General features: G+C 45.2%; 1 protein-coding gene across 2 annotated transcripts in view; it reads right to left on the bottom strand.

Moving 5' to 3' along the window:
* The window catches only part of C9H16orf78 (chromosome 9 C16orf78 homolog), a 28,222-nt gene extending 13,964 nt beyond the window's left edge, over positions 1-14,258 (bottom strand). The window contains exon 1 of one of the 2 annotated variants that reach the window (XM_053271286.1): positions 14,074-14,258. In XM_053271286.1, coding sequence (XP_053127261.1) covers positions 14,074-14,109 — 36 coding nt within the window. In that variant the 5' untranslated portion in view covers positions 14,110-14,258. Of the gene's footprint in view, positions 1-10,955; positions 11,080-14,073 lie in introns of those variants that run through there. The other variant, XM_053271288.1, reaches the window with a different exon arrangement.
* Between the last annotated feature and the right edge of the window lie 308 nt (positions 14,259-14,566).

Here is a 14,566-nt window from a genome sequence, read left to right as displayed (position 1 = left end):
AAACAAAATATAAACAAAATTCAGCACTCAGGTGGACCTCTTTATCCGCAGGGGTTCCATTGCTGCATATTATCGCGGATAATGAACAATGAGTCATTGAGTCTATGGGAATGTGGGGCTTAGGTTCCTAGACTTTTAAAAAAGCACACACACCCCCCACAAAAATATGTCAAATAAAGTGCCCTACCATGCTCCGTGGGTCTCCTGGCATCTAGCAATGCCCCCCCAATGCCCCAAATGGTCCCCCAAATCATGGATTCCCCCCAAAAGATCCCCCCCTGCAATGAGCCACAAAATGGCTCCCACAAACAAAATGGCAGCCAGAAACGACCTCTGTGGTCACTTCTGGCCCTCTAGAAACCACAGATGCGTTAGTTTGTATCCGCGGAGAAAGAAACCGGGTGTCAGACACTCGTGAATGCATGAAACTGCGGATATAGAATCTGCATATAATGAGGTTCTCCTGTATTAATATCAAGAAGGGCACAGAAAACATCCATTTTAAATGTTTCACATAATAAATATGATTTGATATGGTCGTTTGCCCTATTCTATTCTATTCTATTCTATTCTATTCTATTCTATTCTATTCTATATAATATTTCTGCTCTGGCCTAGTATAAGTGGATTTAGAATTGTCAATAAAATTAAGAATAGGGATCTATCTTTCTAAATATAACTATTTTCCTAACACACACTCAAAGACACTTTAATTTGTGTGGATAATTTGTCCTGTATTAGAATTTCCCATTTTAAAAAAAATATGCAGGAAATCTTATTCTTGATGGCTTTCTCCCCCCACCACTGGTTTGTCCTGGGGGACAGTGTGGCATAGTGGCTACAGTGTTGGCCTAGAACAGGGGAGACCCAGGTAGGAGCGGTCCAAATTGCAAAGATAATTGCCAAATAACCTGGATCATTGAGATACACGGAGAAGGACTAAACGGAGGCTGATCCCCTGGGTTCACCTACATCGGGCCACCCGAAATCTCTCCATTCCAAACGCTGGTCCGGAATGTTATTTCTGCCTTTAAGACAACTTGGCTGCTCGTGTTTGTAGTACCCTATAATTTAATTTAGAAAAGAGGGGGAAAGCGGCAGGGTGTCTCAGAACTTGGTTGAAAATTGAAGGCTATTTGTCTCTAGCAACCGTCGAGCTCCGACAGAAGCTGAACAGGCTGCTCCATATGACTCCCTGGTGTGGTCTTAAAAAACTGCCTGGGAGTTAAAGATTCATTTTGTGGGTCTGAACTGATCAAAGACTGCCTATCGAGCGTAATTGTGTGCAGGTTTTGGAAGGTCTAGGGGGCAGCCAGGGACCAACAGGAAGCGTCTTGGCCTGCCTTTGTGTTACCTGTAGGATTAAGTGTCAAGAGTTTGTATTAAGGGTCGCTTCACACGTGATGAATTGCCTACACCTCTGTGTAGAAATTGTGTCTGGTCCACAATGGTGTGTACCTGTAGCAAAACAAGGGCCATAACTCAGTGGCAGAGCATCCCCTTTGCATGCAGAAGGGACCCGGTCCAATCCCTGGCAGCATCTCCAGGTAGCCTGGGAGAGACTCCTGCTTGGAGAGCTGCTGCCAGCCGGTGTAGACAATACTGAGCCAGACGGACCAATGGTCTGACTTGGTATAAGGCTCCTATGCTTCTGTGCATACTCCTGCTACTGCTACGAATATTTGTATACAGCTTTCCCACCAAGGTGCTTAAAGTTGTTTACACAGAAACAATGAACAAATAAGATGCTTCTCTGTCCCTAAAGGCTCACCATCTAAAAAGAAACACAAGTAGACACCAGCAACAACTACTGGAATGATGTTGTGCTGGGGTTGGATAGGGCCAGTTGCTCTCTGTCTGCTAAATACAAGAGGATCACCACTTTCAAAGGTGGCTGTACTCAGTTAGCAAGGTCCTTATGTCCCTCCTTTCCTTGGATACACTGTAACCACATAGGATTGAAGTTTCTTATTAATAATGTAATGGTTGGAATTCAGTTAATCCCCATTACTTGATCTCCTAATTGGCCAGCACATTGGATTATCCAGACTGACTACCTCTCCTTCCTGCGGCCTCATCTCCCCAACCTTTCATCCAAACTTCTAGTTCCTTCAACTTTTTTTTTAAAAAAATTAAATGTCTCCAGCCATCCAGATGAATGAGATTGTAATGTTACCAGCACGCATTCTAATAGCAAAACTCCAATTTACTTGGTCAGGGTCCTTTCATGCCTGGTTTTGGAGGCTAGGGTTGCCATAGTAACAGAAGTTAGTTACCTAAGTGACAGGCTGCTTCTGATGTCATCAGAGCAGAAGGCGTTCCAGGAAACACCCTTGAACTTGGTTCACAACAGCATTGTTCAGGTGGGAAACAATGAGAGGAAAAGCACACACATGCACGCACATGCACGCACACGTGCGCAAACACAGACACACACACACACACACACACACTTTCTCTATGTAACAAACACCTATTTTTTCTTTGTGAGATCGAGACACCTTTGCAGTTTTGCTGAAGAAGTTTAAAGGTGGTGTGGAGGGGAGTGAGCTTTTGTTCCCATGGACTTATCACTAGATCTAAATATACTATATTAGGAAGTGACGATCACACGTGGTATATGGAGTTCACTGCTAGCTCCAGGCGTAAGGGGACTCTTGGCAAACTGAAAGACAGGAACATAGGAAGCTGCCTTATACTGAGTCAGACCATTGGTCTGTCTAGCTCAGTATTGTCTGCATTGACTGGCAGCATCTCTCCAAGGTTTTTTGACAGGAGTCTCTCACCTGGAGATGCTGCCAGGGAGTGAACTGGGACCTTCTTCATGCAATGCAGATGCTCTAGGACAGGGATTCTCAACATTGGGTCCCCAGATGTTATTGGACTTCAACTCCCATAATCCCCAGCCACTGGGCCTGACGTTGAGAATCCGTTGATTCAACGTTGAGAATCTGTTGATTCAACGTTGAGAATCCCTGCTCTAGGAAACATACTAAAATGAATGACAGGGAATGCCCACTGAAAAGCCTTGACTCCTTCCAACGGGCCATAGGAATGCATGGAATTTCCAAATGGCCATTTGGAAATTCAATACATATCATGGCCATTTGGAACACAGGAAGCTGCCTTCTACCGAGTCAGACCCTTGGTCCATCTAACTCAGTATTGTCTACACTGACTGGCAGCTGCTTCTCCAAGGTTTCAGGCATAGCACTTTCCCAGCCCTACCTGGTGCCAGGGATTGAACGAGGGACCTTCTGCATACAAAGTGGATGCTCTACCACTGGGCTACACTCCTATCCCTCTGCCTTCTATGGACTTGCTCCTACTTGGGCAGGTCCTGAGAGAGTTGATCCATCACCCCCACAACAACAGGAAGGCTATGGACACAACGCTCGTCTCAGGGATCAGCAGAGGGTCCTTCCGAGGACCCTCGGCAGCTGCCCAACAGTTCCACCCACAGATGTCAGACCAGTATGGACTGGTTGTCAGACTAGATTTCTCGCGCACCGCCAACTGGTGCCGTGACGGACAGCAACAGACGTAATTCAGGACATGCCCTCGTTGTGTTGCTGTACTGCAGACCACAAGCACAGTGTACTGCAGTCTGCAGTACAGCAACACAACAGCAACACAACGATTGTGTTGCTGCAACACAGCAACACAATGCAGTACATAACACCACATCTTATGGTAGAGAATTCCATAGGTTAATGAGGCATTGTGTGAAAAAGTACTTCCTTTTGTCAGTCCTAAATTTCTTGGCAATCAGTTTCACGGGATGACCCCTGGTTCTAGAGTTATGAGAGAGGGGAAAACATTTCTCTCTCTCCACACCATGCATAATTGTACAGGCCTCTTATCATGTTGCCCCCTTTTTTTCTAAACTGAAAAGACCCAGGTGCTGTAGACGATCAGGTCTAGCATCCTGTAGACGATCAGGTCTAGCATCCTGTAGACCATCAGGTCTAGCATCCTGTAGACCATCAGGTCTAGCATCCTGCTTCCAATGGTGGCCAACCAGACCCTTCCAGAAAGTTCATAAGCAAGCTTCTGCCATTTGCTCTCCAGCAACTAATATCCATAGGAACCTAGGAAGCTGCCTTGTACTGAGTCAGACCCTTGGTCCAGCTAGCTCAGTATTGTCTGCACTGACTGGCAGCAGCTCTCCAAGGTTTCAGACAGGAGTCTCTCCCAGCTCCAGGGAGTGAACCTGGGTCCTTTTGCATGAAAAACGGATGCTTTGCCACTCCCTCTGATCCTGGAAGTAGCTGATACCTATCATGACCAGTAGGGATGTGCAAATCAATTTGAATTTGAATCAATTCCACTAGAATCTGGGTGATTCAAGTGATTCAAATTCAAATTGAATCACCGCTTCAAAGGGCAATTCGATTCAAATCGAATTTTCAAAATTTGATTCAAATTCAATTCGAGAACCATTTAGCACCTTTTTATAACCATTCAGGCCCCCTGATTGGTTAAAAAAGGCACCAAAGCAGGATCAAATCGATTCAAATTTGATTAAAATTCAAATCAAATTTTTGTACCAGATTCTAATTTGATTTGAATTCGAAATGAATTTTTGGAATTAGATTCAAATTTAAAATGAATTTAAAAAAAAATCTGTTTTGTGAACATCTCTAATGACCAGGATATGAAGAAATAATCCAAGAATTCTCTAGTGTTTCTCCTTGGTAAAAATGTTCTTCAAATGTCTGTTGCTCTTTAGAAGAAACCTGATAATAGCCATAGATAGACTAGTCCTCCTCCATGGAATTGTCTAATAGCCTTTAAAAGCCGTCTAAGCTAGTGGTCCTCACTACCTTTTGTGGCAATTGATTTTGTAGGTTCATTAAGAGTTGTGTGAAGAAGTGCTTTCTATTTATGCTTCTGTTGTGAAGATACTGATTCCTGGACACTCCAGGCCCAATCCTGGAGGGCTGGCAATCTTTACGTACATATGTATATGCATATACATATACGTATACGTATACATATTCTGCTGCAATTTTTTTAAAAAGTGCAGTCTGAATCCTTTGCATCTCTGCTCTTTCCAGCATGCTCTGGACACATGCTGTAGGACAGTGTGCCATCGGAATTGTTCAAACGCTTTGCAGGCTGGGACCGTCAGGATCAGATGCGATCTCCAGAACAGATGCCCAACCAGAGCTGGCAGTTAATTAAAAGCACGATGTACTTAAATGATTAACTAATCACAGCATGGTGGCGTTCAGCAGAGAACCTTCTCTGCTGGATTTGGTAGAGAAACTCCTAATGTCTGCCTTCAGGGTACTGTGCCGGCTGCAGTTTGCTTCTGTGTCGCCAGCAGAGACAATGCAAGCAGTTAGTCTAGCAAATTTCATTAAAATGCTGCTTAGTTAGAACTTTAAAAATGGGTTCTGACGACGGCAGAAATGTGTCTCCATTACAGAGCTCGGCCACCTTCTTATTCTTTCTGTAAAACCTTTTCCTGTTAGTGCTTTAATCATGCTGCGCAGCTGTTTAATTAATCCTCATAGGAAGCCTCCTTGTCAGACCACTGACCCATCTTGGTCAGTAGTGTCTGCACGGACTGGCAGCAACTCCAGGGTTTCAGGCAGGGGGTCCAGCCCTAACTGGGGATGCTGCCAGGGACTGAACCTGAAACCTCCTTCATGAAAAGCCACTGTGTTCTGCCCCTGAGCTATGGCCGTGCCCCGAATCCCCAAAGAATTTCCAGGGAAATGTGCTGAAAATACCCTCTTTGGCCATGAGGCAGATAGTGTTATGCATGGGTCAGGCACTGGGACAGATATTGAAACGTACGAATCAGTGGTCAGTGGATTGGTCTAGGACTAGAGAGATGTGGAGTTCAAACTGCTTGTCAGCCATGGGGTAAACTGGGGTGATCTTGGGCTAGTTTCAATGTAGCCTACCCCACTGGGTTGTTGTACGCCGCCATGGGCTCTTTGCAGGGCAACATGCATCCTTGCCAAGATGTCTCTATTATCCCATTCAGGTGAATTGGAAATTAGGGAGATGTTGGCAGGTATGAACATGTAATAATAAATATGTATTTTTCTTTCTTTCTTATTTTCCTTTGGCTTAAAAAGGGTGTTTTCTCTTGACTTTGTTTCCAGACTCAATTTAAGGTGGACTTTATTGCCTTTGAAGACCAAAACATTTTTGGGACCTGGGTATCTTAACGAACACAGGCGCATAGGGACATAGGAAGCTGCCTTCTACTGAGTCAGACCATTGGTCCATCTGGCTCAGTATTGTCTACACAGACTGGCAGTGGCTTCTCCAAGGTTGCAGGCAGGAGTCTCTCTCAGCCTGTCAGGGAGATGCCAGGGAGGGAACTTGGAACCTTGTGCATCCAAGAGAGAGGCCCAGAGAGGCCCCATCCCTTGAGGGGAATATCTTACAGTGCTCACATGTAGTTTCCCATTCAAATGCAACCCAGGCAGACCCTGCTTAGCAAAGAGGGAAATTCATGCTTGCTACCACAAGACCAGCTCTTCAACTTTACCTGTATGTGTCTCTCTGTATTTTCCAATCATCACTAGCTACAAATTGAGAATAACCTGTTGGGTGAGGCTATTAGCTTCTATTTCAAAAAGTAATTAAAAAAAACCCAGCAGTTAATTAATTAACTGATAGCAGCCAGATTAGTAGTTGTTAAAGACTCTCTCTCTCTCTCTCTCTCTCTCTCTCTCTCTCTCTCTCTCTGTGTGTGTGTGTGTACACACACACACACCCACCCACACACCCATGGATTTACTTAATAATATTATACTGCTTGTTATGAAAATGAATAAATTTGCACTTTAAAATGCACGTGGGAAAGAAAGTATCAACTGGTATTTTTATGTGGCATTGAACACATTTAATTCATTTTTGTAACTACTGATGTTCCTAATTGTTAAGTGGAACATCATGCCTTGAGGTGCCACAGAATTGTTCTTTGTATTCCAGAAATGGAAATAGAAGTGAAATTAAGGAGGAGATAAGGAAGCAAAATCTCATGAATCATGGACTGGAGAAATTGAATGAGTGGACCAAGAGAAATCACAGGTGACTGGTATCCTGTTCTGGACTGAGTTGAGGTAAGGATCCAGGATCACCACCAACTTTGGACAGTTACAAGAGCCAGGAGTCAGAACTTTGGTTAGTGCCATTTAAGAGTTGGATATGATAACAGTAACAGAACGTTGCTCCAGCAGTGTCCTGACTCCTAAGGCTGTTACCAAGGCAGAGTGCCTTGGCCCCGCTCTTCCCTCCCTCCTTCCTTCCTTCCTTCCCTCCTTCCTTCCCTTCCTTCTCATCACATATATCCTCTGGCTTGTGTGCAGAAGGAAACATTAATGGAGATCAATATTTCCTGAACAGCAAACCACTAAATTAGCCATGAAAGAATGTTATAATTTCAACTCTTCAGACAAAAGGGACTGAAATAAACTGGAAAAGCACTTGAGTGTTGCTCGTAAACTCTGAAGACGGGAGGATGGTGGAAAATAAACTTGCAGCTATAAAGCAAATAGATCGGAGGTCGATAACAGAGTTGATGTAGGAATTCCAAGTGATCTCTGGTGTGCAGGGTTTCTCTGTTTCCTTAGCTGGGCCCAGAAGATTCCAGAAGTAGGATACTTGTCCACCTCCTCCAATGAAGTCTCCAGGTTTGATTCCAGACTGTTCCTTATGGAGAGGCAGTGGGAAAACGAGATTTGTCTTCATCAAGGGGCCCTAAAACATCACCTATACTGAGATAAGGTGATATGGATGTAGTTTAGTTAATGTGCTTTGAAATTGAGCTGTAAAAAATGGAAAACAGTTCAGCCTTGTAAATAAATATCCGTTTTATTTGTGATTTCTTTGCTTCTGGTTTCCTTCTTCCCTTGCAACAATGTGGGCCTGTGTGTATTTCTAACTAGCAATTACCCACCCAAACAGAGCTCATGGTTTGAAGGGAAAACGCTAAAGCAGCCTCTATGACACTAATGTGTCTTTTAAAAAGAATGAACCGGCAGCTTAAGAATTTCACACCCCACTTAGTGTCAAATTCAATTTAGTATTATTTATAAAGATTAACTCCAGAAAGAGGAAATTGCCGGTCTGATTCAGGGCCACGAAGAATTGGAGCATTTAGGAGCTGCAATAGAGCATGCCAAATTAAACTGGCTTTCTAAGGGCAGGCAGCTTCCTTTGATTTTCATTAATTTACTTGGTGTGTAATTATTGAAAGAATTCGACATGGAGCTAACAGAAATGTCTCTGCACTGGTTGGGAAATATCCATTTGGGCACAACAAAGATGTTACAGTTATTGGGAGGGCTGTGCTTCCAATTACAGAAGGCATAGTCAATATATTTATTTTATCTGCTGCAGCGAGCCACTTAAAATTCAGGGCATATCCCTGAATAGGAGAGGATTGCTGGTCTTGTGGTAGCAAGCATGACTTGTCCCCATAGCTAAGCAGGGTCTGCCCTGGTTGCATATGAATGGGAGACTAGAAGTGTGAGCTCTGTAAGATATTCCCCTCAGGGGATGGAGCCGCTCTGCGAAGAGCAGCTAGGTTCCAAGTTCCATCCTTGGTATCTCCAAGAGAGGGCTGAGAGAAATTCCTGCCTGCAACCTTGGAAGAAGCCGCTGCCAGTCTGTGAAGACAATACTGAGCTAGATAGACCAATGGTCTAGTATATGGCAGTTTCCTATGTTTCCTATCCCTGTTTCCATAATAGTTCTCTTCCAAATATAGACATTTCTTAAGTCTAGACTGCAAATCTAATTCATTTCATGCAAGCGTAGGTGTTCTTTAGTGGCAGGATAGGTTAGGCCTCACTCCGTGCTATGGATATTATTTATTATTATTATTACTAATCATCATCATAAATAATATCAGCAACACAGAGTGAGGGCTAACCTATGCTGCCACTAAATGTGCCTGAAGTAAATTAGATTATTTATATCCCGATCTTCAATAGCTCAGGGCGGCCTACTTAGGATCATCCCATTTTATCTCACAATAGCCCTGGGAATTGAGCTAAGACTTACCCGGTGAGCTTGATAGGAAGATATGAGTGCAGGTTTCCTGACTGGGGCTGGGGATGATAGGAGTTGTAGTTCACTAGCATCTGGAGTACCACAGGTTGGGAACTACCCCCTGAGGTAGGGGAGACTCCTGAGAAGGTTCACCTGCACTTTATGCAGGTGGACCTCACTGTATGTAGTACTGCTGTTCACAGTTCCGCATAGCCATGGTCTGAAAATAGATGTCGAACCTCAGCATGTGCAGGTACAAAAACAGGTTATGTACCACATATTCACAGTTCTTAGGTAGTTGGAAATGACCTCCGAGGCCACCATTTTGTTTAAAGAAGCCATTTTGTGGCTCTTCTGTATATGTATCTGTGTGTGTGTGTGTGTGTGTGTGTGTGTGTGTATTTGACTCAGCAGGGAAGTGACTTGCCTAGAGAGCAAGAGGTTGTCAGTTCAAATCCTCGCTGGTATGTGTCCCGGGCTATGGAAATCACCTATATCGGGCAGCAGCACTATTGGAAGGTGCTGAAAGGCATCATCTTATACTGCACAGTATGAGACGATGCCTTTCAGCACCTTCCTATAGGGAGGAGGCAATGGTAAACCTCTCCTGTATTCTACCATGAAAACCACATGGCTCTGTGGTCACCAGGAGGTGACACCGACTCGATGGCATGGTCTTCTCTGTGTATGTGTGTTTGTGCACACGCATGATTTTTTAAAAAGGAAAATCCCCCAAATTTGACATTCTGGGGGGCCTCGCTGGACAGTTGGAGACCTGCAGAACATGGTATGGCACATTTCTTCTTCTTCTTCTTCTTCTTCTTCTTCTTCTTCTTCTTCTTCTTCTTCTTCTTCTTCTTCTTCTTCTTCTTCTTCTTCTTCTTCTTCTTCTCCTCCTCCTCCTCCTCCTCCTCCTCCTCCTCCTCCTCCTCCTCCTCCTCCTCCTTCCTTTTTTGTCCCGCAGGAACTTAACCCCCCAATCCCTATAGATGCCTCGTTATCCACAGTTTCGTTATTTGCAAAAAATGGTGGGAACGGAAACCCCACGGATAATGAGGTATACCTGTACCACAAAATACCATTTGGGCACATGTTTGAATGCCGTATCTATGCAAATGTCAGTCCAGAGAAACACAGCCACGTGAAATTCTGAACATATTTTCAACAGAAGTTGTAAAACATTTAGTGGTAAGTGATAACTTTTTGCTCACGTGTTCTGATGTGCTCTTTGCTCTTTATGGCTGCAGGGTTTAAAAAAAAAATCTCCCAAGAATAACACAATCGAGATTTTCCTGGCAGAGCCGTTGATATGTATGCATTAAACTGCCCATGATGCTTAATTATCTTCAAAAGCTAATCACCTAGTTTTCCATCGCATCTGATCTTTATGGCATGCGAGTGGCTTGTAGCTTGGGTGAGATGCAGAAACATAGAGGCTACTTTTGGTGCCCTCTCCACACACCTCTTATTAAAGAAAGCTAATTAGGTTTTCAGCAAAATATATATTGCAAAGAAACAATTAGGGCAGGCAAATGCCTGCAAATGTTTGCACTGTACAGCTGTCAGGGTCTGCCACATTCTGGATCTACTCAGAAGATGAAGGGGAGTGCCCAGAAGACCCCCAATGCATAAATTGTAGCTGGGGATGATGGGAGTTGTAGTTCAGCAACATCTGGAGTACCACAGATTGGGAACCCCTGCTATAAAGGCTTGACTACTGCAATGCGCTCTATGTGGGGCTGCCTTTGTACGTAGTTCAGAAACTTCAATTAGTTCAGAATGCGGCAGCCAGATTGGTCTCTGGGGTAACCCGGAGAGACCATATTATGCCTATTTTGAAACAATTGCACTGGCTGCCGATATGTTTCCGGGCAAAATACAAAGTGCTGGTTATTACCTTTAAAGCCCTGAAAGGCTTAGGCCCGAGTTACCTTAGACAGCGCCTTCTTCTGTGTGATCCCCACCGCACATTAAGGTCATCTGAGGAGGTTCGTCTCCAGTTACCACCAGCTCGTCTGGTGGCGACTCAGAGGCGGGCCTTCTCTATAGCTGCTCCGGGGCTGTGGAATGCGCTCCCTGCAGAAATCCACAATTTGAATTCTCTATTAGCCTTCAGGAGAGCCCTTAAAATGTATTTGTTTGGCCTGGCTTTCCAGGGTTTTAAAATTTGTTTTAATATTCTAACCCAATTTTGGGGCTTTTCATCACCGTAATTGTTTAATTGTTGTTTTAAAATGTTTTTAAATTGTTAATTGTTGTTATATTATTTTTAATTTGCTTTAGCTCTTGGTTTTAGTGGTTTGTTTTAATTGTAAACCGCCCTGAGCCATTTTGGAAGGGCAGTATATAAATCAAACAAACAAATAATAAATAAAGGACAAACCAGCAGTGGAATCTGCTGCTATCCCAGTAATCCATTGCCTGTGGCAACTGCCTACCTCGCCTTATGAAAGGATCGCCAGTGCTTATTTATTTAATCTTATTTATTTATTTATTTATTTAACATTTCTATCACACTCTTCCTCCAAGGAGCCCAGAGCGGTGTACTACATACTTAGGTTTGTCCTCACAACAACCCTGTGAAGTGGGTTAGGCTGAGAGAGAAGTGACTGGCCCAGAGTCACCCAGCCAGTCTCATGGCTGAATGGGGATTTGAACTCGGGTCTCCCCGGTCCTAGTCCAGCACTCCAACCACTACACCATGCTGGCTTATACTATACTAATTGAATGGAACCATTTGGGGGGTTCACGTGGTTACTCTATAGTCAACTGGAACTGTATAAAACAGTGAGGCTGATTACATCTTCATGGAATCAGCTCAAGGGATCATTTAAAGGACTCATCCAAGTAAGTGGCGGGTTGAAGAACAGACCAAATCAAAGAGCAACAAGATTGTAGCCTGCCTGCCCCAGGCTCTTATTTTCCAAACCTGTTCTTACTTAGTTCCCTTAGGTGGCAGTAAATACAGTCTTTTAGCGGGGAAATGCTAGGGCCTGGCCTTCCTGTTAAATCAGCCCCGCCAGCACTTGGAAGAGCCGATCAGGTCCGCTTTGAATTTTCCCCATGCCTTGCACTACTTTTGGAAATGGGCAAAGGATAGATCAGCATTGTAAGCACCGGCCTCGGTTTTAAATGGCAAAAGAAAATAAATGTGGCACATCTAATAGCAAACAAGCTGGTTAGAAGTGGAATACTCTCCCCATGGACTCTCACCTGGTGCCTACTTAGTTAGCTGTTTGGATCCGGGTGAAAACCATGTCAAAGGATTGAGCGAAGAGCTCTTTGTGGAGAATTCAGCTTGAATTTGGGGATCAGGGCAGTGTTCTGTAAATGGGATTCCCTGATGTTGTTGACTACAACTCCCAGCATCCCCAGCTGTGATGGCCTTTGGCTGAGGGTTATGGGAGTTGGAGTCAACAGCATCTGAGAATCCCTGTTCCAGGGCTGGGGGACAAAATTACTCCCTGGCTTTCCATTTTATGCTGCCACTTGTTTCACAGTGACAGTGCTCCTCTTGAAAGTGTCAGCAGTGACACTCCATGGGCTGGCAGCGGCCATCTTGTTTTCCCTACAACACCTCACAATTCTCCTTGAGAAGGATGCCACATAATGACACTTAGCAATGTCTTGAAATGAAAGGGGTTAAATATTGGCAGCTGCCAGCCACGGAGAGGAGCATAACTGGTAAGACCCCCAGCCTTCACCCTGTTTTTACCACTACCTTGGCTGAAATGCCTCTCCAATTTTGCCATCTGCAAGCATGGGCGTCAACAGGACTTTTCCCAAGAGGGGGGCAAAAGCTGCAATCCTATACTCCATGGAGAGTAAGTCCCAGTGGGAGTGGCTTAATCTGGGGGGGGGAATGCCCCCTTGTCCCCCAGATGCCAATGCCTGCAAGTGAGGCAAAAGGTGGGTATGCATTCCAGCTCAGCCTCTTGAGTTGTAATGGATGACAAATGGACATGAATGGCATTTGCAAGGATCAAAATACTCCACACACTGTTAACATAGATAGTTTAAAGTTGGTCATTAGCAATAGGGATGTGGCAAAACATGATTTGGAAGCCGAATCATGAGGCACCTCCCTTTAAAAATGAGGGCTTCCCCAGCCAGTGGAGGAGAGCAGGTCCATACCTGCTCCTCCCCTGAACACTGCCATCACCATACTCCTGGTGCTTCCCCCAGGAATATCTGCACTCCAGCGGGCATCTCCCAGCTGCCCCTGTGTCTGATGCCGGCACACACATGGAGGCCAATTGGCTCCCGCTCCCCGCAGCCCCCGCCGGCTCCATCACGGAGCCGGCAATTGTGTGGGTGGCCGATCTGGCCGCCCAAGGCTCCCTCTCTCCCCGCGCACCCTGCTAAACCGGGTCTCACCGATTGGGAGACCTGTCTCATGGTCTCTGCGCACGTGTGCCAGCCATTTGCGTGGTCTGACTCAATATACAACAGCTTTTTGCAGAAGACGGCCACTCTATAGAACAGAACTATTTGGAGAAAGTAAGCCTGTGCCTTCATTGGCTTCAACTGGGATCCAAAGATGGGCTTTTACATTGTCAGCTTATGATTACCTTTTGAATATAAACCATGGCCAGCCATGGAGCATGCTGATACCCTTAGTAGTCTTCCTCTGACAGGTCTGCCCAAAGTTATTCCTCAGCCTATGGAAACTGTCCTTTTTATTGAGATGATGCCCCTTGTTTCTATGAATGCTGCTGTAATCCAGCAAGAGATTAGTGCACATCCTCTGTTGTCCAGAGTTCGGAGGATACTGCAGGAGGGACAGATATGAGGAACACTGCCCTACAACCAACCAGTGTGGTTACCCCAATTAAGGAGTTAATTAAGTTTCATAAGGAGGACTGGGTGACATACTGGGCAACTGCCCAGACTGAATCCAGACATAATAACAGTCGCGGGGTGAAACCCCGCTGAGGGGAGGTAAGACAGCCTCACCAATCTAGGCCATCAAAATCTGAGTGGTGGGTACCAGCCTGCCGCCAAGTGCGGGGGGGGGGGGGGGAGGATCCCAGCCCAAGGGCTACAAACCTGCAATGGCTGTTCCTCGGCTTGCCTACTCGGCATTAAACAGTCCTCCAGTGAAACACCAATTAATACACTTCAACTAACCCGCACTCATCAACAAACGTGACCAATCAAAAAGTGACAACCCTAAATGAGTTTCAGTGAGAAGTAGGCAAAAAAAGGCCAAACCAAGGCCATTCGGGTTTGACCCAAAAAATTCCTACTTGGCCCCAAACAGCGACTGGATTTCCCTCAATGAAATGGGTGGGAGGGAGGGCTGCTTAGTCCAAGCAACTGAAAGGGAGCGCTATGGAGCTGGCGTCTTAAAATGCTCCTGAAATCTGATTGGCTGGTCTGTGTCACATGGTAGTGTCCAAAATGGCGGCCTCCGTGCTTGCCTCAAGGGGCCGAGAGCACCACCCCGCCCCCTGCAGTCACATGAAAGCGGCAGGGAGCGGCATTTCCTGAGCCAGGTTGTCCAAATGCCTTTGCTGCTCAGGAGCCCCCTACAACATCC

Source organism: Hemicordylus capensis, chromosome 9 (assembly GCF_027244095.1).
Source record: "Hemicordylus capensis ecotype Gifberg chromosome 9, rHemCap1.1.pri, whole genome shotgun sequence".
Classification (NCBI taxonomy): Eukaryota; Metazoa; Chordata; class Lepidosauria; order Squamata; family Cordylidae; genus Hemicordylus; species Hemicordylus capensis.
Note: the sequence above shows the minus strand (reverse complement) of the source record. Positions and strands in the feature narration are given on the sequence as shown.